The following is a 27,835-nucleotide window of genomic DNA, read 5'->3' on the forward strand; positions in this document are numbered from 1 at the left end:
ATTCCTTTTTGGAGAGATTGAGCTTTGCTTGTAATATTTCCATTGCCTTGCATCCTTGCATTGTCTTCATAAACGATTAGCAACCATTCTATTGGATATTACTTGATGTTGATATATGCCATTAGTGCACTGGTTCCCAACCAGGGGTCCGTGGACCCCCAGGGGTCCGCGAGAACTAAATTAAGGTCCGCGAAACAAAGTTATAAACCCATAATAAATTAATATTTTCAATTAAAAGTTCTCTATTATAAAATATATATATTCAAATATTATTCTAAGTTTAATGTTTAACGAACAGTTATGATTAAAGTTTATTTTCAAATTCTCGGAATTTTTATTTTGAACCTTGGGGTCCCTGCCCCGAACAAAAAAGTCCTAGTGGTCCCTGGTTAAAAAAAGGTTGGGAACCGATTAGTGCCTTTTTTTAGTCACTTCCACCTGTTGGCACGAGTTTGTCTTTTTGAAAACCCTCGGTTTTGAGCACATGAAATTTCCTTACACTGAGTCAAACCACTGGTCCACATTGCCCAGAACCTCTGAGGGGCTGTGCCTTGCCCGGCTGTCTAGGGCTTTTCTGGTGGCAGCCCCATGATTGTGAACAACATTCCCAGGGAGGTGTGCCTGGCCCCCTTGCCTTCGATCTCCGGGAGGCAGTTAAAGACAGTTTTATTTAGGACTGTGTTTGACTAATTTTGATGACCCCCCTCTTCATCTCCATTCTTACCCCTTCTCCTTTCAGGGAACCTCCGGGCAGGGCTGCCTTGGCCTGAAAGTACATCGTGAGATTTTGCAACGGCCCCAGCGTTGAGGCAAAGAGTACAAAACAGAGGCCGGAAACCACAGGCCCCCACAGCTCCCCGCAAGGCGCAACCCAGGTGCGACACAGCTCAGGAGGAAAGGGCTGAGAAGCGTGAGGTTGCGCTCGAGCTGGAGAACTGAGCGGTCCTCCTCCTCCACTCAAGGTTGCCAACCTCCAGGTGGTGGCTGGAGATCTCCTGCTATTACAATTAGGGTTGCCAACCTCCAGGTACCGCAAACAAATAGCACTGGGCTCCGTAATATATGCAAATTACAAATTTATATAAACGCAATTACAACAACTAATACTACAGTGTTAATATAAATTTGTAATTTGCAATATAAATTGTGTTTATATAAATTTGTAATTTGCATATATTACTGAGCCCAGTGATATTTGTTTGCATTAACTGATTATTATAGCATAGGTGTTTTTTTCCATAACCTCCAGGTACCAGCTGGAGATCTCCTGCTATTACAACTGACCTCCAGCGGATAGAGATCAATCCACCTGGAGAAAATGGCCATTTTAGCAATTGGACTCTATGGCATTGAAGTCCCACCCCTCCCCAAATCCTGCCCTCCTCAGACTCCGCCCCAAAAATCTTCCACCGGTGGTGAATAGGGGCCTGGCAACCCTAATTACAACAGATCTCTGGGTGACAGAGATCAGTTCCCCTGGAGAAAATGGCCGCTTCGGCAATTGGACTCTATGGCATTGAAGTCCCTCCCCTCTCCAAACCCTGTCCTCAGGCTCCACCCCCAAATCTCCATGTATTTCTCAACCCGGAGCTGGCAACCCTACCTCCACTCCAGAGCAAGCTTCTGGTGGCGTGGGAGGGGTCTCCTTCACTCAGTATCAATAGTGGTGTTACAGACCCTGACACAGAGGGTGACGAGCCTGTTCCTTTTGTAGCCAGGTGGGTACACTGCAGCACCCCAAAACACCCCTAGAAACACATCCCAGAAACCCTCACATTCAGTCCCATATTAAGGTTCAAGTACTTGAGGTTCTTCTGCTCTGCCTGAGATAAGGTTGCAAATTCTGGGATGGGAAATTCCAGGAGATATGGGGGTGTGGGATAGGGTTGCCAACCTCCAGGTGGTGGCTGGAGATATCCCACTATTACAACTGATTTCCTGACGATACAGATCAGTTCACCGGGAGAAAATGGCAACTTTTGAAAGTGGACTCTATGTACTAGCTGGAGATCTCCTGCTATGACAAGTGATCTCCAGCCGATAGAGATCGTATCACCTGGAGAAAATGGCCGCGTTGGCAATTGGACTCTATGGCATTGAAGTCCCTCCCCTCCCAAACCCCGCCCTCCTCAGGCTCCGCCCCAAAAATATCTCGCCGGTGACGAATAGGGACCTGGCAACCCTACGCCTACCTTCCCCCCTGGAGATAGGGTTGCCAGCTCCAGGTTTACGGTTGCCAACCTCCAGGTGGTGGCAGAAGATCTCCTGCTATTACAACTGATCTCCAGCAGACAGAGATCTTTGCTCCTGTACTGAATTTCTTATCCTTTGATACTAGTACAGTGGTGTCTATTTTCTCCTCCTAGCCTCCAGGAACTAGCTGGAGATTTCCTGCTGTTACAACTGATCTCCAGCCGATAGAGATCAGTTCCCCTGGAGAAAAATGGCTACTTTGGCAATTGGACTCTATGGCATTGAACTCCCTCCCCTCCCCAAAGCCCACCCTCCTCAGCCTCCGCCCCAAAACCTCCCGCCGGAGGCAAAGAGGGTCCTGGCAACCCTAGTTTTACTGGCCTCTGAAAGATACTGCAGACTTGGCCAACCTGAGAATTCAGCAGTGGCTGAACATGGACTGACACAAACAGGACACAGGGTCTTATTCCAAGACACTGAAAGACTGGACAATTCTACCAACTATTTTGTCAGATTGCACAGAGAAGCCATTGAAATTCATAAACATCAACACAACTTTAACAGAAAAGAAGAGAGTTTAAGAATGAATAAGGCTTGGCTTCCTGTCCTGAAAACCTCCAGACTAACAAAGACTACAGTCCACAATAGTAGTGCGGATTAGCTTTGGATTTCACACATTAACAGATCACTTCAGGATACAATGGTTCCATATTAACATACCACACCCTCATTAGCACATTATCTTGATACTTACAGGACAATGATTAGCACATTACCTTTGATACTTTTTGCAGGACAATGATTCAACTCAAACCCAACCCCTTTCTGACTATATATTACTCTTCCTACACACTTGACACTGAGAGACACTGTCCTTCAGTGTTACTCCTCAGTGAAGATGCCTGCCACAGTGAAGATGCCTGCTGGCGAAACGTCAGGAAAGAAAATACCAAGGCCACGGTCACACAGCCCGGATAACCTACAAGAACCAAATATAATAAACTTTGCAACAGACTACCGTACTGGCCTCTCAACATTTCTTAGTAAGGAGCAGGATTTCAGATCAGATATTTCAGAGACAACAGGTTGTTGCAGTTCTGGTTTTTTATAGACCAACTGCAAAAGTTCCCATTTTTGGTTAGCAGCACCTTTCTTCCCATGGGTTCTAAAAAAAGCCCAAGCTAATCTAAAGAGTTGCATTGAAATCCACTGGTCTTTAGATGAGCAAGATCTTTTTCTGGCCACTCTCTGTTTCCCTCAATCATCACTGCATCTCCCTATTTCTCTCTCTGTATCTCATGGCCTGCTTGCTTACCCCACCGTTTGCAATTTGCAAAAAAAAAAAAATCGCTTTCAAACCGACCGATGCTATTGAAAAAAAAAAAGCCTCAGAGCTTGCAAGCTTGGTCACACCAATAGGAAACCAGCCCTGGTGGTTTGTGTGACTTCACTTCCCAAAATTAGACACACACACATACACACACACACACACAAGCCCTGTTCATCCGGCCCCCGTGCAAGAACAGCCCCTGCCAATGCAACTGTGCTGGCTGCCCATGGAGTTCTAGGCGGGAAGCAGCAGGTAGAGGCGTGCCATGGATTGCCCCATCAAGGTAAGTTCTGGAGATGATCGGCCGGCTCCATCAGCCGCTGGTTCCTTCACCCCCTTCTCAGTCTGTCTTGCTCTGTGCTGGTCTCCGGTGCAGTTCCTCTCTCATACACACCCAGTTCCAGAAACAGGGGCCCCCTCCGCTCTTTCCTTCTGGTACAAAAAAATTTCCTCTTCCTTCCCTTTCGTGGTGGTTGATGTCTCTGAGCTTGAAAAACCCAAACCAAACCACCACGAGAGACGCCTTCAGCTCTAGAAGAGGAGAGCCCCTTCTGCTGCAGAGACTGACCAACCAATTACTTGGGTGAATAATCAGGGACCCCACAACGTGTTGATAAGGGAAGGCAGGGCTCCCTCTCTTCCAGTTTCTCAGGTGCCAAGGAAAAGGAGATTACTATAGGGATACCTACAATTGTCCCTTCAAACCATCAACTTTTAGGAATAGCTATGAAGAGTCGGGGTCCCTGCGATCCCACAAAATGGAGGTTTTTCCCATCGTAAAAGGTCAGTTCACTCTTCCTTTTGGATATCGAGCACTGGTATTTTTTTGTCCCCCAGATTTCAGATCGATTTATTCTTTACAACTTAAAAAAACATTGGAGGATTTAGGGGTCATTTTCTTGGTTATCACAGATCCAGTTTTGTCAACCAGTCACTGGAGTCTAGAGATGTCTTAAGGTTCCAACCTTCTTCTGCTAAATATCTGCCTTGATTTAGAAATCCTGTGGAATCAGACTTGGTTTTTATGGGTGTGTTCTTGGAGAAACGGATTGCTTTGTGTTAATTACATTTTTCTTAAATCATGGTTGAGATAAACTGTTCTGCCTCTCACCCCCACCCACCTCCAGCAAGCCAAGCCGTGCCTAAAAGATTCGAAAAACCCATTTAAGGACAAAAATAGTTTAGACAGAAAAAGATTACGAAAAACACGTAAGACATCTCGTAATATCTTGACAGTGGGTCTAGGCTGGGCTCGGCCGAAGATTAGGGTTGGCCTGATTTAGTTTTCAAAAACAAGAAACGCCGAGCTGTTCTTGCCAGGGTCAGCTCCGGAGGGTGGCAAAATAATGGGCAATCGCCAAGGCTGCCGCTTGGCAAGGAGCCGGCAGCTACGACCGGGCCCCTGTTCTCAGGATCATCTCCTTGGCTCGCTCAGTGCTAGAACAGCATGTGAAAATGTTGCTTGTCTGTACGCACCACCATTTCAAAGAGAGGTCCGTGAAAGGTATCTTACTCGCAAACTCCACACCATCTTGGAGTGGGGGCTCGCACTTGTTCTAGTGGATCTGCTTGAAAGGCAGTATTTTGAAACACCCTGCCTTAGATGTAAAACCATATCAGTGACACCCTAGGCCATTTTGATGGTGAATTTGGCATCGGCGTTTGGGACAGGAGCCTGAGCAAACGCTTCATCTACCGAAAAGGACAGAAATAGTTACTCCGATGCCGAAACCATTTAAGCTGCCTTTTTAGGATTCTCAGTATTGGTGCCGAATAACTGGGGAGGGAAGGAGGAGGTGGAACAACCAAACTCTCATTTTTTACTAGCTCCTGCTTTTCTGTTATTAACAGCTATTTGATCTGCAAGTGAAGATTTTCAGAGTAGGGAAATAAGTATCATTGCGTGGTAATTTCTGCAGCTGTTAAAAGCAGAACAGCAGGGGCCGCTAAGACAGTTGGCAATGCTACTTCTTGGGGTCACCCAGCAAGTATTCTAGCATTTTGAGCTAATTCTGGTAGAACATGAACAATGTGCAGGACTGACAATGTATTTTTTTTTTTTTATTAACCCTGTTCCTATGCCTGTAAATAGCATCCTAACATGAAAAATAACCAAAGCAGGCAAAGGTTTTCCTACCATGAACATAAAGTGACAGGGAAATATGTATGATTTCTGCATGTTGGATTTCTCTTTGCCTAGTAGAATGTGCTACTTTCAGTTATCCGCTGGAAAATGCAGAGTACAAACTTCAGCTAAACTATGAAGTCAGAAGGCAAGTTACTTTACCGCCAACCCACTCTCTGTAATATAGGAACTGCAGTAGTCGCTTACTTTGCAGGGTTGCTAAGGGTCACTCTGGTCGGTGTGCTTTTAAGAATTGTGTGCGTGGCAGCAGAAGATCAAAAACTGGGGGCAGCTTTTTCAGGTGGAGGTTGAAGGCACAACAGCCCTGCCAGAAAAAGGAAAGCGACAAACTTTATGGCACCTTAAAGGTTAACAAGTTTGTCTTCTAGCATAAAACTAAAACTTTTATGGAGTAGATCTCACTTCACTAGATGGAAGCTGCTAGACCGCTGTTTATTTGGGGGGGCTGAAACAGACACATGCAGCCAGCCCGCTGGAATTAAAACCCCAGGTGAAAATTATGCTGAATGCGGTAACCTTGAGTACTAGGGGTCAGTCTTGAATACAGTGCATCAAAACCTCGATTCCACAGTCCAAGGAGGTGTCAGTGCAAAGGCCCCTTCCAACCCAGACTGGTCTCTCGCTGCCAAATCTTAGCTATCCTCTGCTCAAAGGCAGAGGCGGCGGCCACAGGCTTGGACGATCACTTCATCTGCAGCCCTTAGCAAGTGAGAATCTCCCTACCGCTTTCGGTTGAACCTGCCGATCAAACTGCCTTTAAAGACAGTCCCTCCCGGTGCCCCAAGATCTGCTGGCAACCTTATTGATTTAGTACATTTTTATCCCATCCTACCTCCATGGATAGGGTTGCCAGCTCTGGGTTGGGAAATACCTGGAGATTTTGGGGGTGGAGCCTGGTAGGGCAGGGTTTGAGGAGGGGAGGGACTTCAGTGCCATAGAGTCCAGTTGCTGAAGTTGCCATTTTCTCCAGGGGATCTGATTTATATTGCCTGGAGATCAATCTCCAGCCACCACGTGGAGGTTGGCAACTCTATCTATGGAGTTCAGGGAGGTGTGGGGCTGCCAACCTCCAAATGGGACCTGGGGATCTCCTGGAAATACAATTGTTCTCCAGGTTACAGAGATCAGTTCCTCAGAGAAAATGGCTGCTTTGGAGGGTGGACTGTATAGCGTTATACCCCACAGAGGTCTCTCCCCTCCCCAAATCCCATTCTCCCCAGGCTCCAACCCCAAATCTCCAGGAATATCCCAACTTAGAGTTGGCAGCCCTATGGCTAGGGTTGCCAGCTCCGGGTTGGGAATTACCTGGAGATTTGGGGGCAGAACCTGAGGAAGGCGGGGTTTGGAGAGGGAGGGGGACTTCAAGCCATAGAGTCCAATGGCCAAAGCGGCCACTTTCTCCAGGGGAACTGATCTCTATCACCTGGAGATCAGTTGTAATAGCAGGAGATCTCCAGCCACCACCTGGAGGTTGGCAGCCTTACCTATGGCAAAAATCAATCCTCCTCCCTTTTATTATCACAGCAACTCTGTGAGGTAGGCTAGGCTGAGGCGGGGTGGTTGTCTCAAGGTCACTCAATGAGCAGAGTGGGGATTTGAACCTGGACCTCCTCGATTCTTGTCCAACCACTACACCAATCCATCTCTCCGGGGTTGGCTGCTCTGCTCCCAGTCTTAATGGGGAGGGTACTTCTCATGCCCGGCTTGGTCAGAAACTAGGTGCCAGCTGTAGGTTGGGAAATACCTGGGGATTTGGGGGGTGGAGCCTAAGGAGGGCTGGGTTTGGGGAGGGGAGGGACTTCAGTGGAGTATAATGGCATGGAGTCCACCTTCCAGAGCAACCATTATCTCCAGGTGGGCTGATCTCTGCTACCTGGAGATCACTTGTAATAGCAGGAGATCTCCAGCTAGTACATGGAGGTTGGCAACCCTACATAGAGTCCACCTTCCAAAGTGGCCAGTTTCTCCAGGGGAACGGATCTCTGTCACCTGGAGATCAGTTGTAATAGCGGGAGATCTCCAGCCACGCCCTGGAGGCTAGTACAGGAGCGAAAAAACAATTTAAACAAAGTGCAAAATTCTTTATAAGCTACTACATGAAAACAATACGAGACAAATTGTACACCAAAGACCTACAAAAGCCCATATATACAAGTTCATATGTACAAAATTGTTTTTCAAAGTTGTCTCTGTTATGAGTACCAATTCTTCTTATCGAAGGTAGATATCATGTAGTATTGTTTTCATGTAGTAGCTTATAAAGAATTTTGCACTTTGTTTAAATTGTTTTTCGCTCCTGTACTGATTTCCAAATCTGTTGATACTTGTACAGTGGTGTCTATTTCGTTCCTCCGCGCCCCAGAGGCTGGCAACCCTACCAGAAACCAGCATCTTGGGCTACTGGATAAATTTGTTCCCCTTTATGGAATTTTCCGTGCCGCCGCCAAGGTGCGGAAGGATTCTCCCCAAGTCTTTCTCCTACCAACTAAAGAGAAACAATAGCTAGCAGCTAACCCTCCTCGCCCCCACCCGCACCACGGCCAGGGGTTTGGTAGCCATACAGGAAGTTCTGACCCCATCCCTCCATTGTCCCCCTCCCAGTGCATCTGGCCTTTATTAGAGGAGATGGAAGAGCTATTTAAAGCCCCCCCCCCAAAAGCATGCAACTTCTGATCCCCTGTTTCTCAGCAGGCAGCCCTTATCAGCAACAACAGACACTTCCGGCTTTGCGGCTTCCAATTTCCTGCTTTGACTTCCTGCATTCGCTGTCCCACCAGCATCCCTGAGCCACATAGATTGCCCCCCCACACACACAAATGCTACCCCATCAGCCAGACAGACAGCCTCACATTAGAGCAGCCCCCATTTGAGACCCCCCCCCCCCTAATCTCATGCTCAATTCAGACTCCTGGGTTCAGGCTTATTTATACCCCACTTTGCTCTAGGGTTAGGGTTGCCAGCCTCCAGGTACTGGCACGGGAGAAAATCAGTACAATGGTACCAAAACTATATCAAGACAATTTAACAAGCACAGTGGACTGCAAAAAGTGCCAAATACAAATATATACATATATACAAAAAATGTTTGATGCAGTCAAAAATAGTACAATCTTCTTGGTATATATATATGTAGGAAAATTCATTTGACAAGTCCATAAGGTACGTGTATAAATAATCACAAAGTCTTCATTATGCAAAGATGGGTGGGGGGCGGCCGTTTCAAGGATATTTCTTCAGCCCCAATTCCAATCAAGTTTCCAAGCACATTTAAATTCTTTATACCATAAAGTCAATTCACCAGTTCCCGTAGGATACTCCAAAGTGTAGCCAGCTAATAAGCTTGTTTCAGACCAACCTTTTGTAGTCCACTGTGCTTGTTGAATTGTCTTGAAACACAATATAGTTTTTGTACCATTGTACTGATTTTCTCCCGTGCCAGTTTCCTAACCTTACGGTATTAGCACGGAGGTGCTTGTTTTCTTGCATAACCTCCAGGTACTAGCTGGAGGTCTCCTGCTATTAAAACTGATCTCCAACTAGGGTTGCCAACCTCCAGGAAGTAGCTGGAGATCTCCTGCTATTACAACTGATCTCCAGCCGATAGAGATTAGTTCACCTGGAGAAAATGGCCGGTCTGGCCATTGGACTCTATGGCATCAAAGTCCCTCCCCTCCCCAAACCCCACCCTCCTCAGGCTCCAGCCCAAAAACCTCCCGCTGGTGGCAAAGAGGGACCTGGCAACCCTATCTAGGGTTGCCAGCTCTGGGTTGAGAAATACCTGGAGATTTTGGGGGTGGAGCCAGAGGAGGGTGGGGTTTGGAGAGGGGAGGGACTTCCATGCCATAGAGTCCAATTGCCAAAGTGGCCATTTTCTCCAGGTGAACTGATTTCTGTCACCTGGAGATCAGGTGTAATAGCAGGAGATCTCCAGCCACCACTTGGAGGTGGTTAACCCTACTTTGCTCCCCCTGTAGGGTTGTCAGCTCCGGGTTGGGAAATACCTGGAGATTTTGGGGGTGGAGCCTGAGGAGGGCAGGGTTTGGGGAGGGACTTCAATGAGGTATAATTCCATAGAGTCCACCTTCCAAAGTGGCCATTTTCTCCAGGTGAACTGATTTGTGTCACCTGGAGATCAGTTGTAATAGCGGGAGATCTGCCACCACCTGTCCCCACAGGAGACCCAAAATGGCTTATGACATCATGCTCCCCTAGGATTGCCTACCTCCAGGTGGTGGCTGGAGATCTCTTGCTATTACAACTGATCTCCAGGCGACAGAAATCTCTTCCCCTGGAGAAAATGGCCGCTTTGGCAATTGGACTCTATGGCATTGCAGTCCCTCCCCCTCCAAACCCTACCCTGCACAGGCTCCCCCTCCAAATCTCCAGGTCTTTCCCAACCTGGAGCAGCAACTCCATGCTCCCCGCCTCCATTTTAGCCTCACGACAACCCTGCAAGGTAGGTGAGGCTGAAAGAGAAGGAGACTGGCTGAATGTCACCCAGCAAGACCGCGGCACAGTGGGGATTCAAGCCTGTCACCCTAGCTACTACACTACGCTGGTTATTATTCGGGGGGGCAGTCCTCATAACTGTGAGCCTTTACCTAATTCTCAAAGTCCCTGGTCTCCACCCTGTCATAGACAACCCAATTGAATAAAAAATTAACAGGATTTAGGGAGAGGGGGCATGGTATAGCCCGATCTTGGAAGATCTCCGAAGATAAGCAGGGCCGGTACTTGGAAGGGAGACCTCCAAGGAAGACTCTGCAGAGGAAGACGATGGCAAACCCACCTCTGCGTAATCACCTGCCTTGAAAACCCTTTGCTGGGGTCGCCATAAGGCAGCTGCGACTTGATGGCACTTGACACACACAGGGGAGGGAGAGAAGATGGGATATCTAGGTTCAGTCACACCAGAAGACGTTGATTTTTCCGGACGGATCCGCTGCTTCTCGGTAGCTGATCCTTGCAATCCTTGCTGGCCCCTGGGGAGAGGCTGGGATTAAAAATCCACGCAAGCAAACCTTCCCATCATATCCCCCTAGGGAAGCAGAGAAACATGTGCGGTTGCCGAGCAATCCCAGTTTCCTTCCTCCCTGGACCCAGGGGCAGGGCAGACCTCTCAAATGATGAAGCTGTGTCGTGGCGATAGAAGGGCCAAGCCCAAGATAATCCAGCAAAGTTTGGCGTGCGAGTGGGATGGAGTCAGGGGTGGACTGGGAGAAGTTCCCTGGAAAAGTTCCCATTTCAGGAACTGGAGGAATGGATTTCCCTTGGGGAAATATCGAATGGCTCCTGTATAGTGTGTCTGATGAGGGAGCTGTGACTCTCGAAAGCTTGCACCCTGAAACTCTTGTTGATCTCTGAGGCACTACTGGACTCCAACCTATAACTACTCCTGGGTAGATAGATCACGATGGGTAGCCGTGTTAGTCTGTCTATAGCTGTAGAAAAAAGCAAGGGTCCAGTCGCACCTTAAAGACTCGCAAAACCTCTGGCAGGGTACGAGCTTTTGTGAATGGAGCTGTTACTCATGAAAGCGCCTACCCTGCCAGAAATTTTGTTAGGCTTTAAGGTGCTACTGGGCTCTTGCTCTTTTCTACTACTCCTATGTAGGGTTGCTAAATCCAGATTTAGGAAACTCCTGGAGATGTTGGGGGTGGAGCCAGGGCAGGGCAACGTTTGGGAGGGACCATAACAGGTTGTAATACCATAGAGTCCACTAAAGCCGCCGTTTTCTCCAGGGGAATTGATCTCGGTTGTCTGGAGGGGCGAACTGTAATTCTGAGAGACCTCCTTGCCAGGTTCCTCTTTGCCACCAGTGGGAGGTTTTTGGGGCAGAGCCTGAGGAGAGGGGGGTTTGGGGAGGGGAGGGACTTCAATGCCATAGAGTCCAATTGCCAAAGAGCCCATTTTTCTCAAGGTGAACTGATCTCTATCGGCTGGAGATCAGTTGTAATAGCGGGAGATCTCCAGCTAGTTCCTGGAGGTTGGCAACCCTATCCAGGCCCCATTTTTGTATGGTGATAATACAAACTCTTGGACGCTTCTATATGATTATTTGATTATTTGTATGTTATAAATAATTTCACACACTAAATTGCCATTTATAAAGAGCCCACGTGCTGTTGTTTCTGCTATAGCCAAATTTTTTCAGCATAGGTTATTGTTCAGGTAGAGTTCCTGGAGGTTGGCAACCCTATCCAGGCCCCATCCAGAGGTTGGCAACCCTACTCCGGAGGCTGGCAACCCTACTCATATCCCCCCCCCTTTGAGATTTTCTGTAAGGGTTTGCCCCAGTCTCTAAGACTTCTCAAGGACAATGTCATAACATTATCTCGATATAACGATATTCAATTGCTGATGTTAAAAAGTGGAGAAAGTCTATGGGGGCAGGTAGCTGCTACCAGGGGACTGGGGCAGGGAAACCTGCCATGTGGAAGCCTCGTTGCTGTTAACCCTGTATTGGCTGGTGCCATGGAGAAATGACACATGTCCCCATGCGGAAGGTCTAGTCCCAGTTGTTTTCCGTGGGTGTTCCAGACCAATGTAAGCAAGATACAACTGATGGGGGATAAAAGCAGCTGGGGAGAGAATTTAAGGGGAAACCAACTGGTAGAGGAATGGATTGAGCATTCCCTCTTGCTGATCCCCCATGCAAATATCCCCCTCCCCTTTCTGCACTTGGTAACTCCTCCCCCCGAATCTTTATTTTTGGATTCTCCTTAAATCATAAGAACATAAGAAAGGCCATGCTGGATCAGACTGAGGCCCATCAAGTCCAGCAGTCTGTTCTCACGGTGGCCAACCAGGTGCCTCTAGGAAGCCCACAAACAAGACGACTGCAGCAGCACCATCTGCCTGTGTTCCACGTCACCTGATATAATAGGCATGCTCCCCTGATACTGGAGAGAATAGGTATGCATCATGACTAGTATCCATTTTTACTAGTAGCCATGAATAGCCCTCTCCTCCATGAACACGTTCGCTCTTAAAGCCTTCCAAATTGGCAGCCATCACCACATCCTGGGGCAGGGAGTTCCACAATCCACACTGTGACCCTGCATACTGGCTAGGTTTTCTTCCAGAGGTGCTGTTGAGAAGGGACTGGGGTGCTCTCCCCTCCTCCCCAAAAATCCAGCCCCCTTGTGCTGCTGTGAATGACTTTGCTCTCCTCCCAGCCCTTCTTATTTTTGCTGTTTCGCCTCCTAATCGGAGTCCATCAATTTTTCACAGTTAGGATCCTTATCTCGTATCTCTCGAAGAAGCGTCAGGCTAATCCACTAGCTTGCTGATTGACTGGCTTCTGAAGTGGAGATAGCGCGGAAAGATGAACGCATCACGTGCTGACAGATGCAGAGAAGGTAGAGGAGGGAATGGAGATTTCCATGCAAGAATGCTAAGAGCTTATGGGGATAATTCGGTGCAGTCCTATGCGGAGTGACTCCAGTCCAACCCATCTAAATCCATGGCCTCAGACAGGAGTAACTCTGCATAGGGTTCCATGGTTAGATTGGATTTAAGAAGAGGCCTGCTGGATCAGACCAATGGTCCATCTAGTCCAGCAACCTGCTCCACTGGAGAGTCAACAAACATAAGAACAAAAGAAAAGCCCTGCTGGATCAGACGTGGGACCATCAAGTCCAGCAGTCTGTTCACACAGTGGCCAACCAGGTGCCTCTAGGAAGCCCATAAACAATACAACTGCAGCAGCACCATCCTGCCTGTATTCCACAGCACCTAATATAATGGGCATACTCCTCTGATCCTGGAGAGAATAGGTATGCATCAGGACTAGTATTCATTTTGACTAGTAGCCATGGATAGCCCTCTCTTCCATGAACATGTCCACTCCTCTCTTAAAGTCTTCCAAGTTGGCAACCATCACCTCATCCTGGGGCAGGGAGTTCCACCATTTCCACAAATTCCACAACGTGGCATAGAAGGCAAAGCCTTCTCTGGATATTTATTTATTTACTTATACCTTGCCTTTCTCCCCAGTGGGAATCCAAAGCAGCTTACATTGTTCTCCCCTCCTCCATTTTAACCTCACAACAACCCTGTGAGGCAGGTTACGCTGAGAGTGTGACTGGCCCAAGGTCCCCCGGCGAGCTTCCATGGCAGAGCAGGGATTCAAAATTCGGCCTTCCCCAATCCTAGCCTGCCACTCTAGCAACTGTACCACACGGGCTCACCACACTGGCTCTCCATTACTTCCTAGTGCTGGCATTCAGAGGGTTGCTGCCTCTGTATATGGAGGTTCTCCTCAGTCACTGAGGCTAGTATGTATTGATGACATCAATGGAGAGAGAGTACAGCCGCTTAGATGTCATGCTAGAAATATAATGAAAAAGGGATTTTGTTTTAAATCACAAGAGCACTTTTTACAGTAGCTCACAGAGCAATCCTAAACAGAGTTACCCCCTTCTAAACCCATTGAAGTCAATGGGCTTAGGAGGGTGAAACTCTGTTTAGGATTGCTCAGTACAGGCACTGTGCTCAGTACAGGCACTGCTATAATTAAAGTGGTCAGAAGCAATGAAGGGAGATCTATTCCCACAATATGGTGTAGTGGTTAGTACTGGATCAGGAAGACCTGGGTTCAAATCCACCCTCAGCTGCCAAGCTCACTAGATGACCGCGGTCCAGTCCCTCTCTCTCAGCCTGTCCTACCTCACAGGGTGGTTGTGCGAACAAAATGGGGAGGAACCCTCCACGCTGCTCAGTAGAAAGGTGGTGAGATTAAAAATTAAAAAAACAATTCTCCCAGTTCTGCTCTGACCATAAATTGGCTAACATGTTTTAAGTAAAAGAGGAGAAATCTAAGCAATAACATGACCTGACTGGGAAAGCTGGTGGCTACTTTCTTATCTGAGTACATCCAGAAATTTTAGCAAGTGATTCTCTTCCTGTCAGGCAGATAAAGGGCTTGGAAACAATTCACCTCCTTAATCTCAACACCCCAGTCTTTTGCTAAAGGCGAAGACTGCTCTGAACAAGCCAAGCATAACCTCCCACAACACAAATGTTGTCATAGCCAGAATACTTTCCCTGTCTGCTTTCCATTTCAGATAGCCCCCACCCTCAGACCAAGCAGCTTGCCTTCTTGAGTGAATAGTCTCTGCTGAAATGTAAACCAAGACTCCTTGGAAAGATCCTGGCTTTTCTAAAATGGGAGCTTTCAAACTGTGTTACCAGAATACCCTAGGGTTCCTTCAGGATGTTTTCATCAGGACTGGCAAAAGTACTTTTACTCAATGAATAATCAGGACTGGCAAAAGTACTTTTACTCAATGAATAATTAAATTGTGGAATTTGCTGTCAGAAGAAGAAGAGGAAGAGGAAGAGGAAGAGGAAGAAGAAGAAGAAGAAGAGTTGGTTGTTAGATGCCGACTTACTCTACTTTTTTAAAGGAGAATGAAACCGGCTTACAATCTTCTTCCCTTCCCCACAACAGACACCTTGGCTGTTACCGCACTAGGTATTCCCAGCGATGTATTAAGAGTTTGAAAATGTTATAAAAAAATACTGTTCGCACTTTCTATGTATTCCCACCGATGTATTAGGAGTTTGAAACTGTTATAAAAAATGCTGTTTGCACTTTGTTTGGCCCCTTTAGCTGTGAAGACGTCTTCCGACCATTTTTTAGCCATGGCATCCAAAAACCCTTTTAAAGCGATGTTTTTTATAGCATTTCCAAACTCTTGATACATCACTGGGAATACCTAGCGGGGTAAGTGAAGTAGGTGAGGCTGAGAGAGCTCTAAGAGAGCTGTGACTAGCCCAAGGTCACCCAGCTGGCTTCATGTGTAGGAGTGGGGGAACCAACCCAGTTCACTAGATTAGAGTCCACCGCTCATGCGGAAGAGTGGGGAATCAAACCCAGTTCTCCAGATTAGAGTCCACCGCTCCTAATTTACTACACCATACTGGTGTATGGCCATGAGCATAGCCAGCTTTAAGAGGAAGTTAGATTCACAGAGGAGAGCTCCATCAATTACTATTCTCCGTGGTGAATAAAGGGAACCTCCGTATTCAGAGGCAGTCAACCTCAATACCAGTGCTAGGAAGTAATATCAGGAGGATGCCTTGGCCTCTTTGACCTGTTTGTTGGCCCTCCAGGCAACTGGTTGGCCTTCGTGTGCAACAGGATGCTGGACTAGATGGACCACTGGTCTGATCCAGCAGGGCTCTTCTGATGTTCTTATCAGGAAGGAAAAGATCGGTCAGGAATAGCAGACAATTTTTGTTTCCAAAGGCTGTTCTCAAACTTTGTTCATAAAACGCAGCCCCAAAACAGCAGGGAGTGGGTGTGTTCTAGGACACACTCCCAATGCGTGCAGACAAGAAACTCGATCTACGTTGCACACGAACTGTACATTCAGAATCCTTGGTAATGCACAAACCTTTTATGGCAGACATGTCGGGGCTGTTTGGCAGGAGAGGCGATGTGGAGAGGATTTTCTCAAGGTTTCGGGTTTGTGCTCTGGGAAAACCTGAGTCGGGAGAAATTAACAAAGAGGTGAAACTGACCAAAATGGTTTTCCAGCCTGAAGAAGCTATTGTGTCAGTTTCTCTTGTACATTTCATTTCAATCATTTACTCATTTATTACGGTCATTTGACCAGCATTAATTTCTCTTGTACAGATTCACAGGAACTGAAAAGGGATCAGAGCCCAGTAAGATTTTGGGGCTTGCCTTAAAAAAAAAAAGTGCCTCTGTTATGTAAGGAGCCAGCATGTTATGACTGACAGAGCGTCAGACACATCAGGAGAGTGGGGTTTGAATCATGAAACACAGTGGATAATCTAGGGCCAGTCAGTCATTACCTCTGGAGAGCTGGCATGGGGTAGTGGTTAAGAGTGGTGATTTGGAGCATTGGACTCTGATCTGGAGAACTGGGTTTGATTCCCCACTCCTCCCCATGAGCAGCGGAGGCTAATCTGGTGAACTGGATTTGTTTCCCTACTCCTACACATGTGGAGGAGCAGGGCTGGGGATTCAAACCTGGTTCTCCAGATTAGAGTCGACCGCTCTTAACCACTACACCAAGCTGGTGAGAAGCGAGAAGCAGAGGTGGTTTGCCATTGCCTTCCTCTGCAGAATCTTCCTTGGCAGTCTCCCATCCATGGACTAACCCTGCTGAGCTTCTGAGATCTGACCAAGTTCGGGCTATACTATAACATTCACATCCCATCCCAAACCTCATAGGATTTTAAAATGCCTACCTGACATTTTTCCTTCTAAAAAACTAAAGAATGTTAGGTGGTGGGGAAAGAAAAACAGAGAGGCCGTCAAGGATGGTGGGTTACGTTATGGTATAACAGCCAATAAGACCCTACTTTCGCTTTCTGTTCCTTGGATATGACCTCTTATGGACCTTTTGTTCTACAACGTCTTCGGTACTGTTTGGAACTTCTGCCATAAATCTCGACCAGTTCCTCCTCCCGATCAAGTTCAAGCTCTTTCGCCATTCTTCTAGCTAGTTTTCATCCGAAACTAGTCATCCGTTTCAATGGAAATGCCCATTTGTACATTATTCTTCCTGTACCGAGTCATCTGGTCAAGAATCTTAACTTCTTTTTCCTGAATGTGATGGGAAGAGATGTTAGGAGAAAAAACAGCCCTTATTCATTCATTCATTCATAAACCTTTAATGGCATATAGCACTTACTCTTCCATAGAGTGAGCCAGCGTGGTGTGGTGGTTGAGAGCGGTGGTTAAGAGCGGTGGACTCTAATCTGAAGAACCCGCTTTGATTCCCCACTCCTCCACATGAGCGGCGGACTCTAATCGGGTGAACTGGATTGGTTTCCCCACTCCTGCCCATGAAGCTAGCTAGGTGTTCTTGGGCTAGTCACAGTTCTCTCCGAACTCCCCCACCTACCTCACCTACCTCACCTAGCCCCACCTACCTCACAAGGTGTGTGTTGTGGGAAGGTGGAGGGAAAGTGATTGTAAGCTGGTTTGATTTTTCCTTAAGTGGTAGACAAAGTCGGCATATAAAAACCAACTCTTCTTCTTCTTCATAGTTAAAGTACGGTAGTATATTCTCTCTGGACCAAACAAGCTAGAACACTGGAAGATCCTTGACTGCATTATCTTATAGTGCCCGTCAGTATGCCCAGCAATGTTTGCTGTAGAATTTCAAGATTTATGAGTCAAAAGAAGGGACTCATCCAACAAAACTGACATGAAGTCTCGCGAGTAAACAAAAGGTGGCATGAAGCTACTCTTTGGTGGGGAGGATCTGAATGTAGTGCTCCTTCCCAGCAAACTAGATTATGCTCTGTTTTCTAACTGCGCTTTGTTAATGCAGACCTGTGCAACTGCCTTGGGGGTGGGGGGCCCATCGCGCTCGTGGGCATGCCTGGCTGTTTACTAAGGGGCCAATACCCATGTGGAAGCTGGTTGTATACTCCTAGCTGGATCAGAGTGCAGAATATTCCTTAACACGGAAAGAACCCAAAGGTTCTTCTATACTCGAATGTCGAATCTTATCTGAATATTTTCTGGATGTGTGGATATTCTCAGCAGGAGCATTTTGACTTCCCAATGTTTTCCAGCAGCAAGGAGAATTTACACATTTAGACCACTCAGAATTTAACAACCAGCATGCAACAGCCTGATCTTGTCAGAGCTCAAAAGCTAAGTAGGGTCGGCTCTGGTTAGTATGTGGATGGAAGATAGAGTTGCCAACCTCCAGGTGGTAGCTGGAGATATCCCGCTATTATCACTGATCTCCAGGTGACAGAGATCAGTTCCCCTGGAGGAAATGGCCGCTTTGGCAATTGGGCTCTATGGCATTGAAGTCCCTCCCCCTCTCCAAACCCTGCCCTCCTCAGGCTCCACCTCCCCCCCAAATCTCCAGGTGTTTCCCAACCCGGAGTTGGCAACCCTAATGGGAGACCTCCAAGGAAGTCCAAGGTAGCTACGCAGAGGAAGGCAATGGCAAACCACCTCTGTTAGTCTATTGCCATGAAAACCCTCCGGGGTTGCCAACTTGATGGAACTTTATATACATGCAACAGCAGCCGTTATTTGATATTTGATAGCATCTGACAGGACACATTGATGAATATTTCATTTTGACAGCTGACCCGCAGCGAAGTATAGTACATGTTATGTTAACCTTTCATTTAGCCAATCAAAAAAATTTCCCCCTAATTTCAAAACTGCTTGTTTTGAATTTTATAATGTTTTCTCTAGCTCTGGTATTCTTGAAGGTCAAATTTTCACGGGTGCAATTTAAAGATGTCTGGAATTCAACAATTCAAAGTTGGCGATTGGACATTTTGCTACATTTCAAATCTGCAAGACATTTTCCGTTCCATTTCAGCAATCCTAGACATCTGGCAACCAAAGGTGTACTGTGTTCAAACATGGAGGGTTCATTCTGATCAGATAATGGCCAAAACCTCCAGCAATCTATCTAATTCTTTTTCAAAGGACCATTTTCTATTAGTGACCATCACAACATCTTGTACCCATGAATTCCATAGGAAGAAAAGAGCAACCAAAACTATCAGGGGGCTAAAGCAACTGCCCTATGAGGAGCAGTTAAAACGCTTAAGGCTGTTTAGCTTGGAAAGAAGGCAGTTAAATGGAGACATGTTCGAAGTGTATAAAATTATGCATGGTTTGAAGAGAGTGGACAAGGAGAAGCTTTTCTCCCTCTCTCAGAATACCAGATCGCGGGGTCATCTGCTGAAGCTGGTGGATGAGAGATTCAAAACAAACAAAAGGAAGTATTTCTTCAAACAACGCATAGTTAAATTGTGGAACTCCCTGCCCCAGGATGTGGTGATGGCTGCCAACTTGGAAGGCTTTAAGAGGGGAGTGGACATGTTAGGTTGGGTTGCAAACTGCCAGGTAGTAGCAGGAGATCTCCTGCTAATTCAACTGATCTCCAGCCAACAGAGATCAGATCACCTGGAGAAAAATGGCCGCTTTGGCAATTGGACTCTATGGCATTGAAGTCCCTCCCCTCCCCAAACCCCACCCTCTTTAGGCTCCGCCCCCCAAATCTCCCACCGGTTGCGAAGAGGGACCTGGCAACCCTAATGTTAATGGAGGATAGGGCTATCCATGGCTACTAGTCAAAACGAATACTAGTCATGATGCATACCTATTCCCGGATGGCCAAACTTACAGATTCTTTACATGGTAAAGATATGGAAGAGTTTAAAAAAACATGGTTAAAGGCCGTCGCATACTGGGATAAACTGGCGAAAATGAATTTTACAAGCATAGTTAATGAATTATAGATAAAAAGGTAATGTTTTTTATAATAATAATAGTATAATAATTTTAAATACTGTCAAAACACTTCTCCGGAAGTTTACTGGTGATGGGACACATTGTTAAGGTGGGTGGTGGGTATTAGAGCACTATGTATTTTACATTTTATATTATTTGATGTAATTCTGATTGTTGTTTAATGTGCTCTTTTGGTACTTTTTGTATTTTTTATGTTATGTTTTGTATTTCTTTTTTTCTTTTTCTTTTTTGTTTGTCTTATTATAAAAATAATAAAAACTTATTAAAAATGATGCATACCTATTCCCTACAATATCAGAGGAGCATGCCTATTATCTTGGGTGCTGTGGAACACAGGCAGGATGGTGCTGCTGCAGTCGTCTTGTTTGGGGGCTTCCTAGAGGCACCTGGTGGGCCACTGTGTGAACAGACTGCTGGACTCGATGGGCCTTAGACTGATCCAGCAGGGCTTTTCTTATATTCTTATCTAAGAACTTCCTTTTCTTCATTCTTCCCCATTGACAACCAAATACCTGGGCCAACCTGACTTTTCAGAACAAACATTTCTCTCCATCCCTTCTATCTGCACTAGGTTTTATGAGCATGCCACGCTTGCCCATTTCTCTACGGGTAAGTTTCTGCTGGAGAGGTCATGCCAGGCAAAAATCTGGATCACACCCAGCCGGGGTTTTCTTCATTTGGTGACTCATAGCTTGGTGCCCCATCCTCCTGATCATGTTTTGATTTTGGAACTGGGTGCTGGTCACGATGTTGTACGAGCAGCCCGGGCATCACGTGTACCCTTCCGTGCCCCGTGCCAAGACCTGGTGATGCAAAACAGCATCCTAAATCTGGGCTCACACATTGAAGTAGGGTTGCCAACTGCCAGGTAGTAGCAGGAGATCTCCTGCTAATTCAACTGATCTCCAGCAGATAGAGATCAGATCACCTGGAGAAAAATGGCCGCTTTGGCAATTGAACTCTATGACATTGAAGCCCCTCCCCAAACCCTGCCCTCTTCAGGCTCTGCCCCAAAAACCTCCCACCGGTGGCAAAGAGGGACCTGGCAACCCTACACTGAAGGCATCTCTCTATAGGAATTCATTATCACAAGCAGTAGCAACAGCCGGTTGCTAACTTACTTAAATTCTCCGTGCCCTGAATGCTCAATAAAACATTTCCAAGGCTGCTGTCATTAAAACAAATAAAAACACAAAGCGATCAGAAATAATAGTAATAATAATAAAATAAAACAGCAGCCCCAAAATCCACAGTGGCAACACCTCCCATCTCGAACTAGGATGGCGAGGCATGACCCATCCTGACAAGTGTCATTGACGTCATATCGTAACAATTGAGTTCGGCACCCCCAGTTTAAAGCATCAGTAGAGACAATAAGAGCCAGGAGAGAGAAAACCATACCGAAGCCACCAACATTTAAACCGACCCAGCGAAAAATGAAGCAGAGAGAGACAAATGAACAAAAAGCTTAGGGGAAGCAAGTTCTTTTCACCTGGTGCCTGAAGAAAAACCAATCTGGTGCCATGTGTGTCTCTGAGAGTTCCCAAGTCTTGGTGCCACAGCTGAAAAGGCCCCGTCCCTGATGCCCACTCCATCTTACTTCTGAAAGTTGGAGCACAAAACAAAGGGCCTGCGAAGATGCTTTTAACTGATAGGCAGGCTCACATGGACGGAGGAACGCCTTTGCCTGCCCTGATCTACAGCACAATTCATCTTCTCCAACTTGTGTCCAGAAGCAAATTGGCAAGCAACAGAGACCTTTTTGACAGCAAGGGATCAGACGAAAAAGACAGAGGCTGGGTCTTCCAATGGCCAGCATTAGCCATGGGAGTTAGAAATGGAACCTCCGCATTCAAGGGCAGTATATCTTATTGTGATTGTGCAGGTCTGAGTGGAGGTTGGACATTAGCCACACCTGTTGCTTTCTCCCACAGTGCCAGCCCCAGGAGTGCGAAATGGTGTACCACTGTTGGCTAAGCTTGCCAACCTCCAGGTACTAGCTGGAGATCTCCCGCTATTACAACTGATCTCCAGCCAATAGAGATCAGTTCCCCTGGAGAAAATGGATGCTTTGGCAATTGGACTCTATGGCATTCAAGTCCCTCCTCTCCCCAAACCATGCCCTCCTCAGGCTCGGCCCCAAAAATCTCCCGCCGGTGGCAAAGAGGGTCCTGGCAACCCTACTGTTGGCGCATGTGCCAGGGGGTGCCTACCGAGAGGGTACTCTCTTGTTTGGGCCATACCTCTGTGCCCCGTTTACTCAGCAGTAAGCACCACCGACATCTACAAGGCTGACTGCCCAAGCCAGCAGGAACCGGGCGCCCGACTTCATCTGCCAGGCCCCAACAGCCTCTCTTGACAAACGAAAGACGCCTGGCAGCGAAACTAACCGCAGCTCCCCTCCCACCCCCACCACTGGAGCCTTTGCATCGGTTGATAGCATCTTCCACCCGCCAGCGGCACGCTGCTAGGAGAAACGCCTACTCAGCACCCCCAGAGACTTCTGCTTTCGATGCACACAGTAGCTCGCACCCCCAGGGTGGAGGCCGGGGACGCAGTTGCTAGATGCAGCCTTGGCGGCAAATAAACAGAACACGAGCCTAGAGCAGGGCTTCGTAAACTTTTTCCACTCGGGACCCTTTCCGCCCGAGAAATTTTTACGCGACCCCCGGGTATATAGGTATATAAAATAGGTATACCCACTCTGCTGGGAGCCTTCCCCCAGTAGTCTCTTTATACCCCAACATTTTACATGCCTAACCGATCCTAACCGAAGAACAGCCTACCGTATGTTTCGCTCCATAAGACGCACTTTTTTCCTCCTCAAAAGTGAGGGGAAATGTCTGTGCATCTTATGGAGTGAATGTATGCATAGAGCCGGCTGGGTGCACTGGGAGGCGGGCGGGGAAAGCCAGCTTGCGCCGTTCCAGCGCGCCCAGCTGGCTCTGAGCTCCCTGCCCGCCTCCCAGCTGGCCGTCAGGGCGCACAGAGCCGGCTCGCGTTGTTCCAGCGCGCCCACCTGGCTCTGTGCGCCCCGCCCGCCTCCCAGCTGGGAGGCGGAGGGGCGCACAAAGCCGGCTGGGCGCACTGAAGCGGCGCAAGCCAGCTCTGTGCGCCCCGCCCGCCTCCCAGCTGGGAGGAGGGGGGCGCACAGAGCTGGCTGGGCGTGCTGGAACGGCGTGAGCCGGCTCTGTGCGCCCCGCCCGCCTTCCAGCTGGGAGGCGGGCAGGGCGCACTGAGCCGGCTTGCGTCGTTCCAGCGCAAGCCGGCTTTCCCCGCCCCGATGGCCAGCTAGGGGGGGCGTATTATGGTCAGGTGCGTCTAACGGAGCGAAAAATACGGTATATCCTGGCTAGATTAAATGTTCTCCCATCTGCCATGCTGCATAGGAGATTTAATAAAGTCCCCTTTGCTGATAGGGTTTGCCCATGTAAAATTGAATCAGTCTCCCACGTTTTATTCAACGGTGTGCTAGAGGTCATTTTCAATTACTAGACCCAATATATGTGGACAGAGAATGATGACCTGTAAGCATCAAGGCCTCCGTCCTTATGAATAGGGTTGCCAGGTCCCTCTTCACCATCAGTGGGAGGTTTTTGGGGCAGAGCCTGAGGAGGATGGGGTTTGGGGAGGGGAGGGACTTCAATACCTTGGAGTCCAATCGCCAAAGTGGCCATTTTCTCCAGGTGAACTGATCTCTATCATCTGGAGATCAGTTGTAATAGTCGGAGATCTCCACCTATTACCTGGAGGTCGGCAAGCCTACTTATGAACGCACAGGATCCACTAATAATCGATGCAGTGGCAAGTTTTTTACTGAGGGCAATTAAAGTGTGTGAAAGCTTGTACAATTCATGAGGCAATTTTAGGGCTGTGAAGCAAGTAACTTCCACTACACTTAAAACCGTTTTAGTGTTAATTTTATGGAGGCGATCCTAAACTTTTTTTTATGCTTATGTAGGTATACAAAATAGGTATACAAATCAAACATTTACTGATAATAAATCACAAAGAAATTTATTTTAAAACAATTTTTTGGCATACATATAATTTGTTTGCGACCCCCGCATTCAGTGGTTGCGACCCACAGTTTAAGAAGCGTTGGCCTAGAGCATACCCCTGGGATTTGTTTTGCAATTAGGGGTGCCAGGTAGGGTTGCCAACTTCCAGGTGGTGGCTGGAGATCTCCCGCTATTACAACTGATCTCCAGGTGACAGAGATCGGTTCCCCTGGAGAAAATGGCTGCTTTGGCCATTGGACTCTACGGCGTTGACTCCCCTCACCTCTCCAAACCCTGCCTTCCTCAGGCTCCACCCCCAAAATCTCCAGGTATTTCCCAACCCAGAGCTGGCAACCCTAATACCAGGAGACTGAGAGGAAAATGCCCCATCCCTTTAAGAGAGACGTGCACGGGAATGAACAGATGAACCTTTGCGTGGCTTGGAGGCAGCCACCACCAACCCTGCTCCCAATTCTGGGTGGCAGGGGTCTTCTGATTAGGGTTGCCAAGTCCCTCTTCGCCACCAGCGGGAGGTTTTTGGGGCGGAGCCTGAGGAGGGCGGGATTTGGGGGAGAGGAGGGACTTCAGTGTCATAGAGTCCCATTGCCAAAGCGGCCATTTTCTACAGGTGAATTGAACTATATCGGCTAGAGATCAGTTGTAATAGCAGGAGATCTCCAGCTACTCCCTGGAGGTTGAGCAACCAAAATAAACCCCACTGTACTGATACCAAAGGTTAGGAAATAAGCACAGAGTACGGCTGAAGAAACTTACAACCACTATATGGAACAAAGTGTATTAAAGTGCATAAAGTGACTATAAATAAATAATTACATATATACAATATAGCTAAACAGTCCAAAAGATACAGGTATCAAAGTTCATAGCAAGTAGAAACTGGAACGATGTCTTCATGTATAAATGTTGTTGCAGGGGGACGATCGTTTCATTTCTTCTTCAGCCCCGTTTCAATTAGAATCACTTCACATGCATGTTTCAATTATGCAGGCATTTCAGATACTTTCAGTTCTCCCGTCGGGATGAAAGAAGCAACTTAAGTATATTAATAATCTTCAGTTGTATCCCTTTGGGAACAGTTAGAATCGTCTGTGCAACTATGTATGTGATTTGATGTATCCCATGTGGTACTCTGTGCTTACTCCCTGGAGGTTGGCAACCCTACTTCCGATCGACACCGCTTGCTGGATGGCACCTCCACGTGGAGGTCTGAGCATGTAGGCAGCAGGTATCGGAAGGCAGGGGCTTCTTCCCCCCCAGCACTTGGATCGCCCTCCCCCACCCCCACCAAAGTCAGGGGCTGCTGGGGAGGGCGATGTACACACTGGGCTAGCCATCGGAGGCAGCCACCCCCCAGTCCTGATATGGGCATGCAAGCCCGCTGCAGGCTGGTACACATGGCCAATCTGGGGTGGTACACATGGCTGAGCCTGACCAAATGACATTTATGTCATATCCGGCCTTCCTAACAAATGAGTTGACACCTCTCCCCTATGGGATTGCTATAAGTCGGCTGCAAAAACCTGACGGCCCTTTACACACACAGGCCTCTATTAAAGGGACTGGCATTTTTCTCCAGACCTGTTGGCAACCCTTGGTGCAGGCACATTAGCTAGCAATGTCAGCTTCCCCAAACCATTCTTGGGGAATCGGGAGGCTTTGCTGAATGGTGTGTATAGCAGAAATTAAAGAATCACCAGTTTGTGATTCTTACAAATATTTATTGTCAACAAATCATACATTTTAAATATCTTCCTTAATTAAAGATGCATCGGGATAAAGCCATCGCTGAGAAGAAACACTCACACGTTCTCTGTTTGACGATCATGCACTTCAATGCCAAAACGGCTATTTTCTCCAGAGGAACTGATCTCTGTCGCCTGGAGATCAGTTGTAATAGCAGGAGATCAGCTATTGCCTGGAGGTTGGCAACCCTACAGCCGACCCATGGCATCCCCTTGCGGGGTTTTCAAGGCATGAAACTAACAGAGGTGGTTTGCCAGTGCCTTCCTCTGTATAGCAACCCTGCACTTTCTTGGTGGTCTCCCCTCCAAATACTAACCAGGGCTGACCCTGCTTAGCTTCCGAGATCTGCCGAGATCGGGCTATACCATGCTGCCTTCCCTCCCTAGTGGCACACGTAAGATCCCACAATAAGTTATAAATAGCCACAGGAGCACCCTGCACAACTTCTTTAGTATGCTGGAATGAATCCGTGCATGATTTGTACTTGGATCACGGGCAACCGTTCCTCTCTGTAACGTCCCTTTCTGTAAACCATCTCGCCCCATAGAAATCATTGTCTGCCATTCCTTTTGCATCCTGGTGATTGCAGCATCCCAGCTACCCCTCCAATAGACCTTAATTATTTTATTATTATTATTTTTTACAAAACTGGTTATATGTGGTTCTGCACTGAGTCACGTTCGGCTATGGACTCATAGGTCGCACCCCCCTGTGTTATCGGCAGAGGGCAAGGAATAAAAACTCCTTGCCTGATCTAGAATAAAGAGGAGGGAGAGGCTGTTTTGCCTGCTAAGTGCCCCTTTAGCAGAAGGAGTTTGCGTGCTTATAAACATCTGTAGGATTCAGGACATAGAAAAAGGCCAGAGGAAATTGAGGTGTGAGACGGGAGGAGGAACGGCCCCAAAAAGACGGCAATCACTCGGGTTTTTTTTAAAGCTCTCCAAGGGCTGGAGGACCAACAATATCAACTCTACCCACTACTCTCCCCTGTTCTTGCAGATAGGGTTGCCAGCTCCAATTTGGCAAATTCCTAGAGATTTGAGAGCAGTGATTGAAGAGGACAGACTTTGGAGAGAGATAAGGGTTATGAACTCCATGCTGGGAAATTCCTGGAGGTTTAGGGGCAGAGCCTGGGGAGGGTGGAAAAGAAGAAGAGTTATTTTTTATGCCCCCCTTTTCTCTACCGTAAGGAGTCTCAAAGCTGCTTACAATCGCCTTCCCTTCCCCTCCCCACAACAGACACCTTGTGAGGCAAGAGGGGCTGAGAGAGTTCAGAGAGAACTGTGACTGGCCCAAGGTCACCCAGCGGACTGCGTGTGAAGGAGTGGGGAACCGAACCCGGTTCTCCAGATCAGAGCCCGCCACTCTTAACCACTATGCCACGCTGAAGAGGGGAGGGAGCTCATCAGGGATGTGACACTATAGAGCCAACACCCCAAAGCTGCCCTCTTCTCCAGGAGAACTGATCTCTGTAGTCTGGAGATCAGTTGTAATGCAGGGGAAATTATCAAGGTTGACCTGGCCTTGCTGCAGTAACATAATCAAGGTTTGGTCTCAGTGACTCCCCGTGCAACATGCACCATAAAGCAAAAGAAGGCTTTATTGTGATGGGAATTAATACCCTTGTCAGAGGAAATGGATCGTTGAATATTAATGGTATGAGCGGTAGAAGCTAATTAAGGTTGCACGCATACAATAAAGACTCGCAGTCTGTTCTCTTAGCAAAAATCAACTTTACTTACTAACATCAGGGAAGGGTAACTTTGAGTTTAAAATAATAAATTCCTTACTACATTCTAAGTTTCCTATCACTTCCCAGATTCATAGCTGGGAGTTTCTACAGCTTCACCTAGTAAGATCTAAAATACAATGGCTGTGGCTTCTTGCTAAACAAAGAAGAAGCACTTAATAGGCAAATACTTTTACAACTGTCCTGTTTAACCAATAGCTAGTTGGCACATACTGCAGGTCACATCACCTTTGGATCTGGTCAGCTTGGTTACAAGCAATTTCACCCTTGACTGTCTGCAATACAATGCAACTCGCTACCTAAGACCCAACATATTGAAGAAACTCAATAAATGATACAAAAACGCGGCATATAGCTCAGCGGCAGTGAAATG

At 47.3% G+C, this 27,835-nt stretch overlaps 1 protein-coding gene across 1 annotated transcript in view; it reads left to right on the plus strand.

Annotated features, from left to right (window-relative positions):
• The first annotated feature begins 3,692 nt into the window (after nucleotides 1–3,692).
• The window catches only part of LOC130475209 (retroviral integration site protein Fli-1 homolog), a 47,199-nt gene continuing 23,056 nt past the window's right edge, over nucleotides 3,693–27,835 (plus strand). The window contains exon 1 of the mRNA XM_056846949.1: nucleotides 3,693–3,806. Within this exon, the coding sequence (XP_056702927.1) occupies nucleotides 3,789–3,806 (18 nt within the window). The 5' untranslated portion in view covers nucleotides 3,693–3,788. The remainder of the gene's footprint in view (nucleotides 3,807–27,835) is intronic.

Source organism: Euleptes europaea, chromosome 3 (assembly GCF_029931775.1).
Source record: "Euleptes europaea isolate rEulEur1 chromosome 3, rEulEur1.hap1, whole genome shotgun sequence".
Lineage (NCBI taxonomy): Eukaryota > Metazoa > Chordata > Lepidosauria > Squamata > Sphaerodactylidae > Euleptes > Euleptes europaea.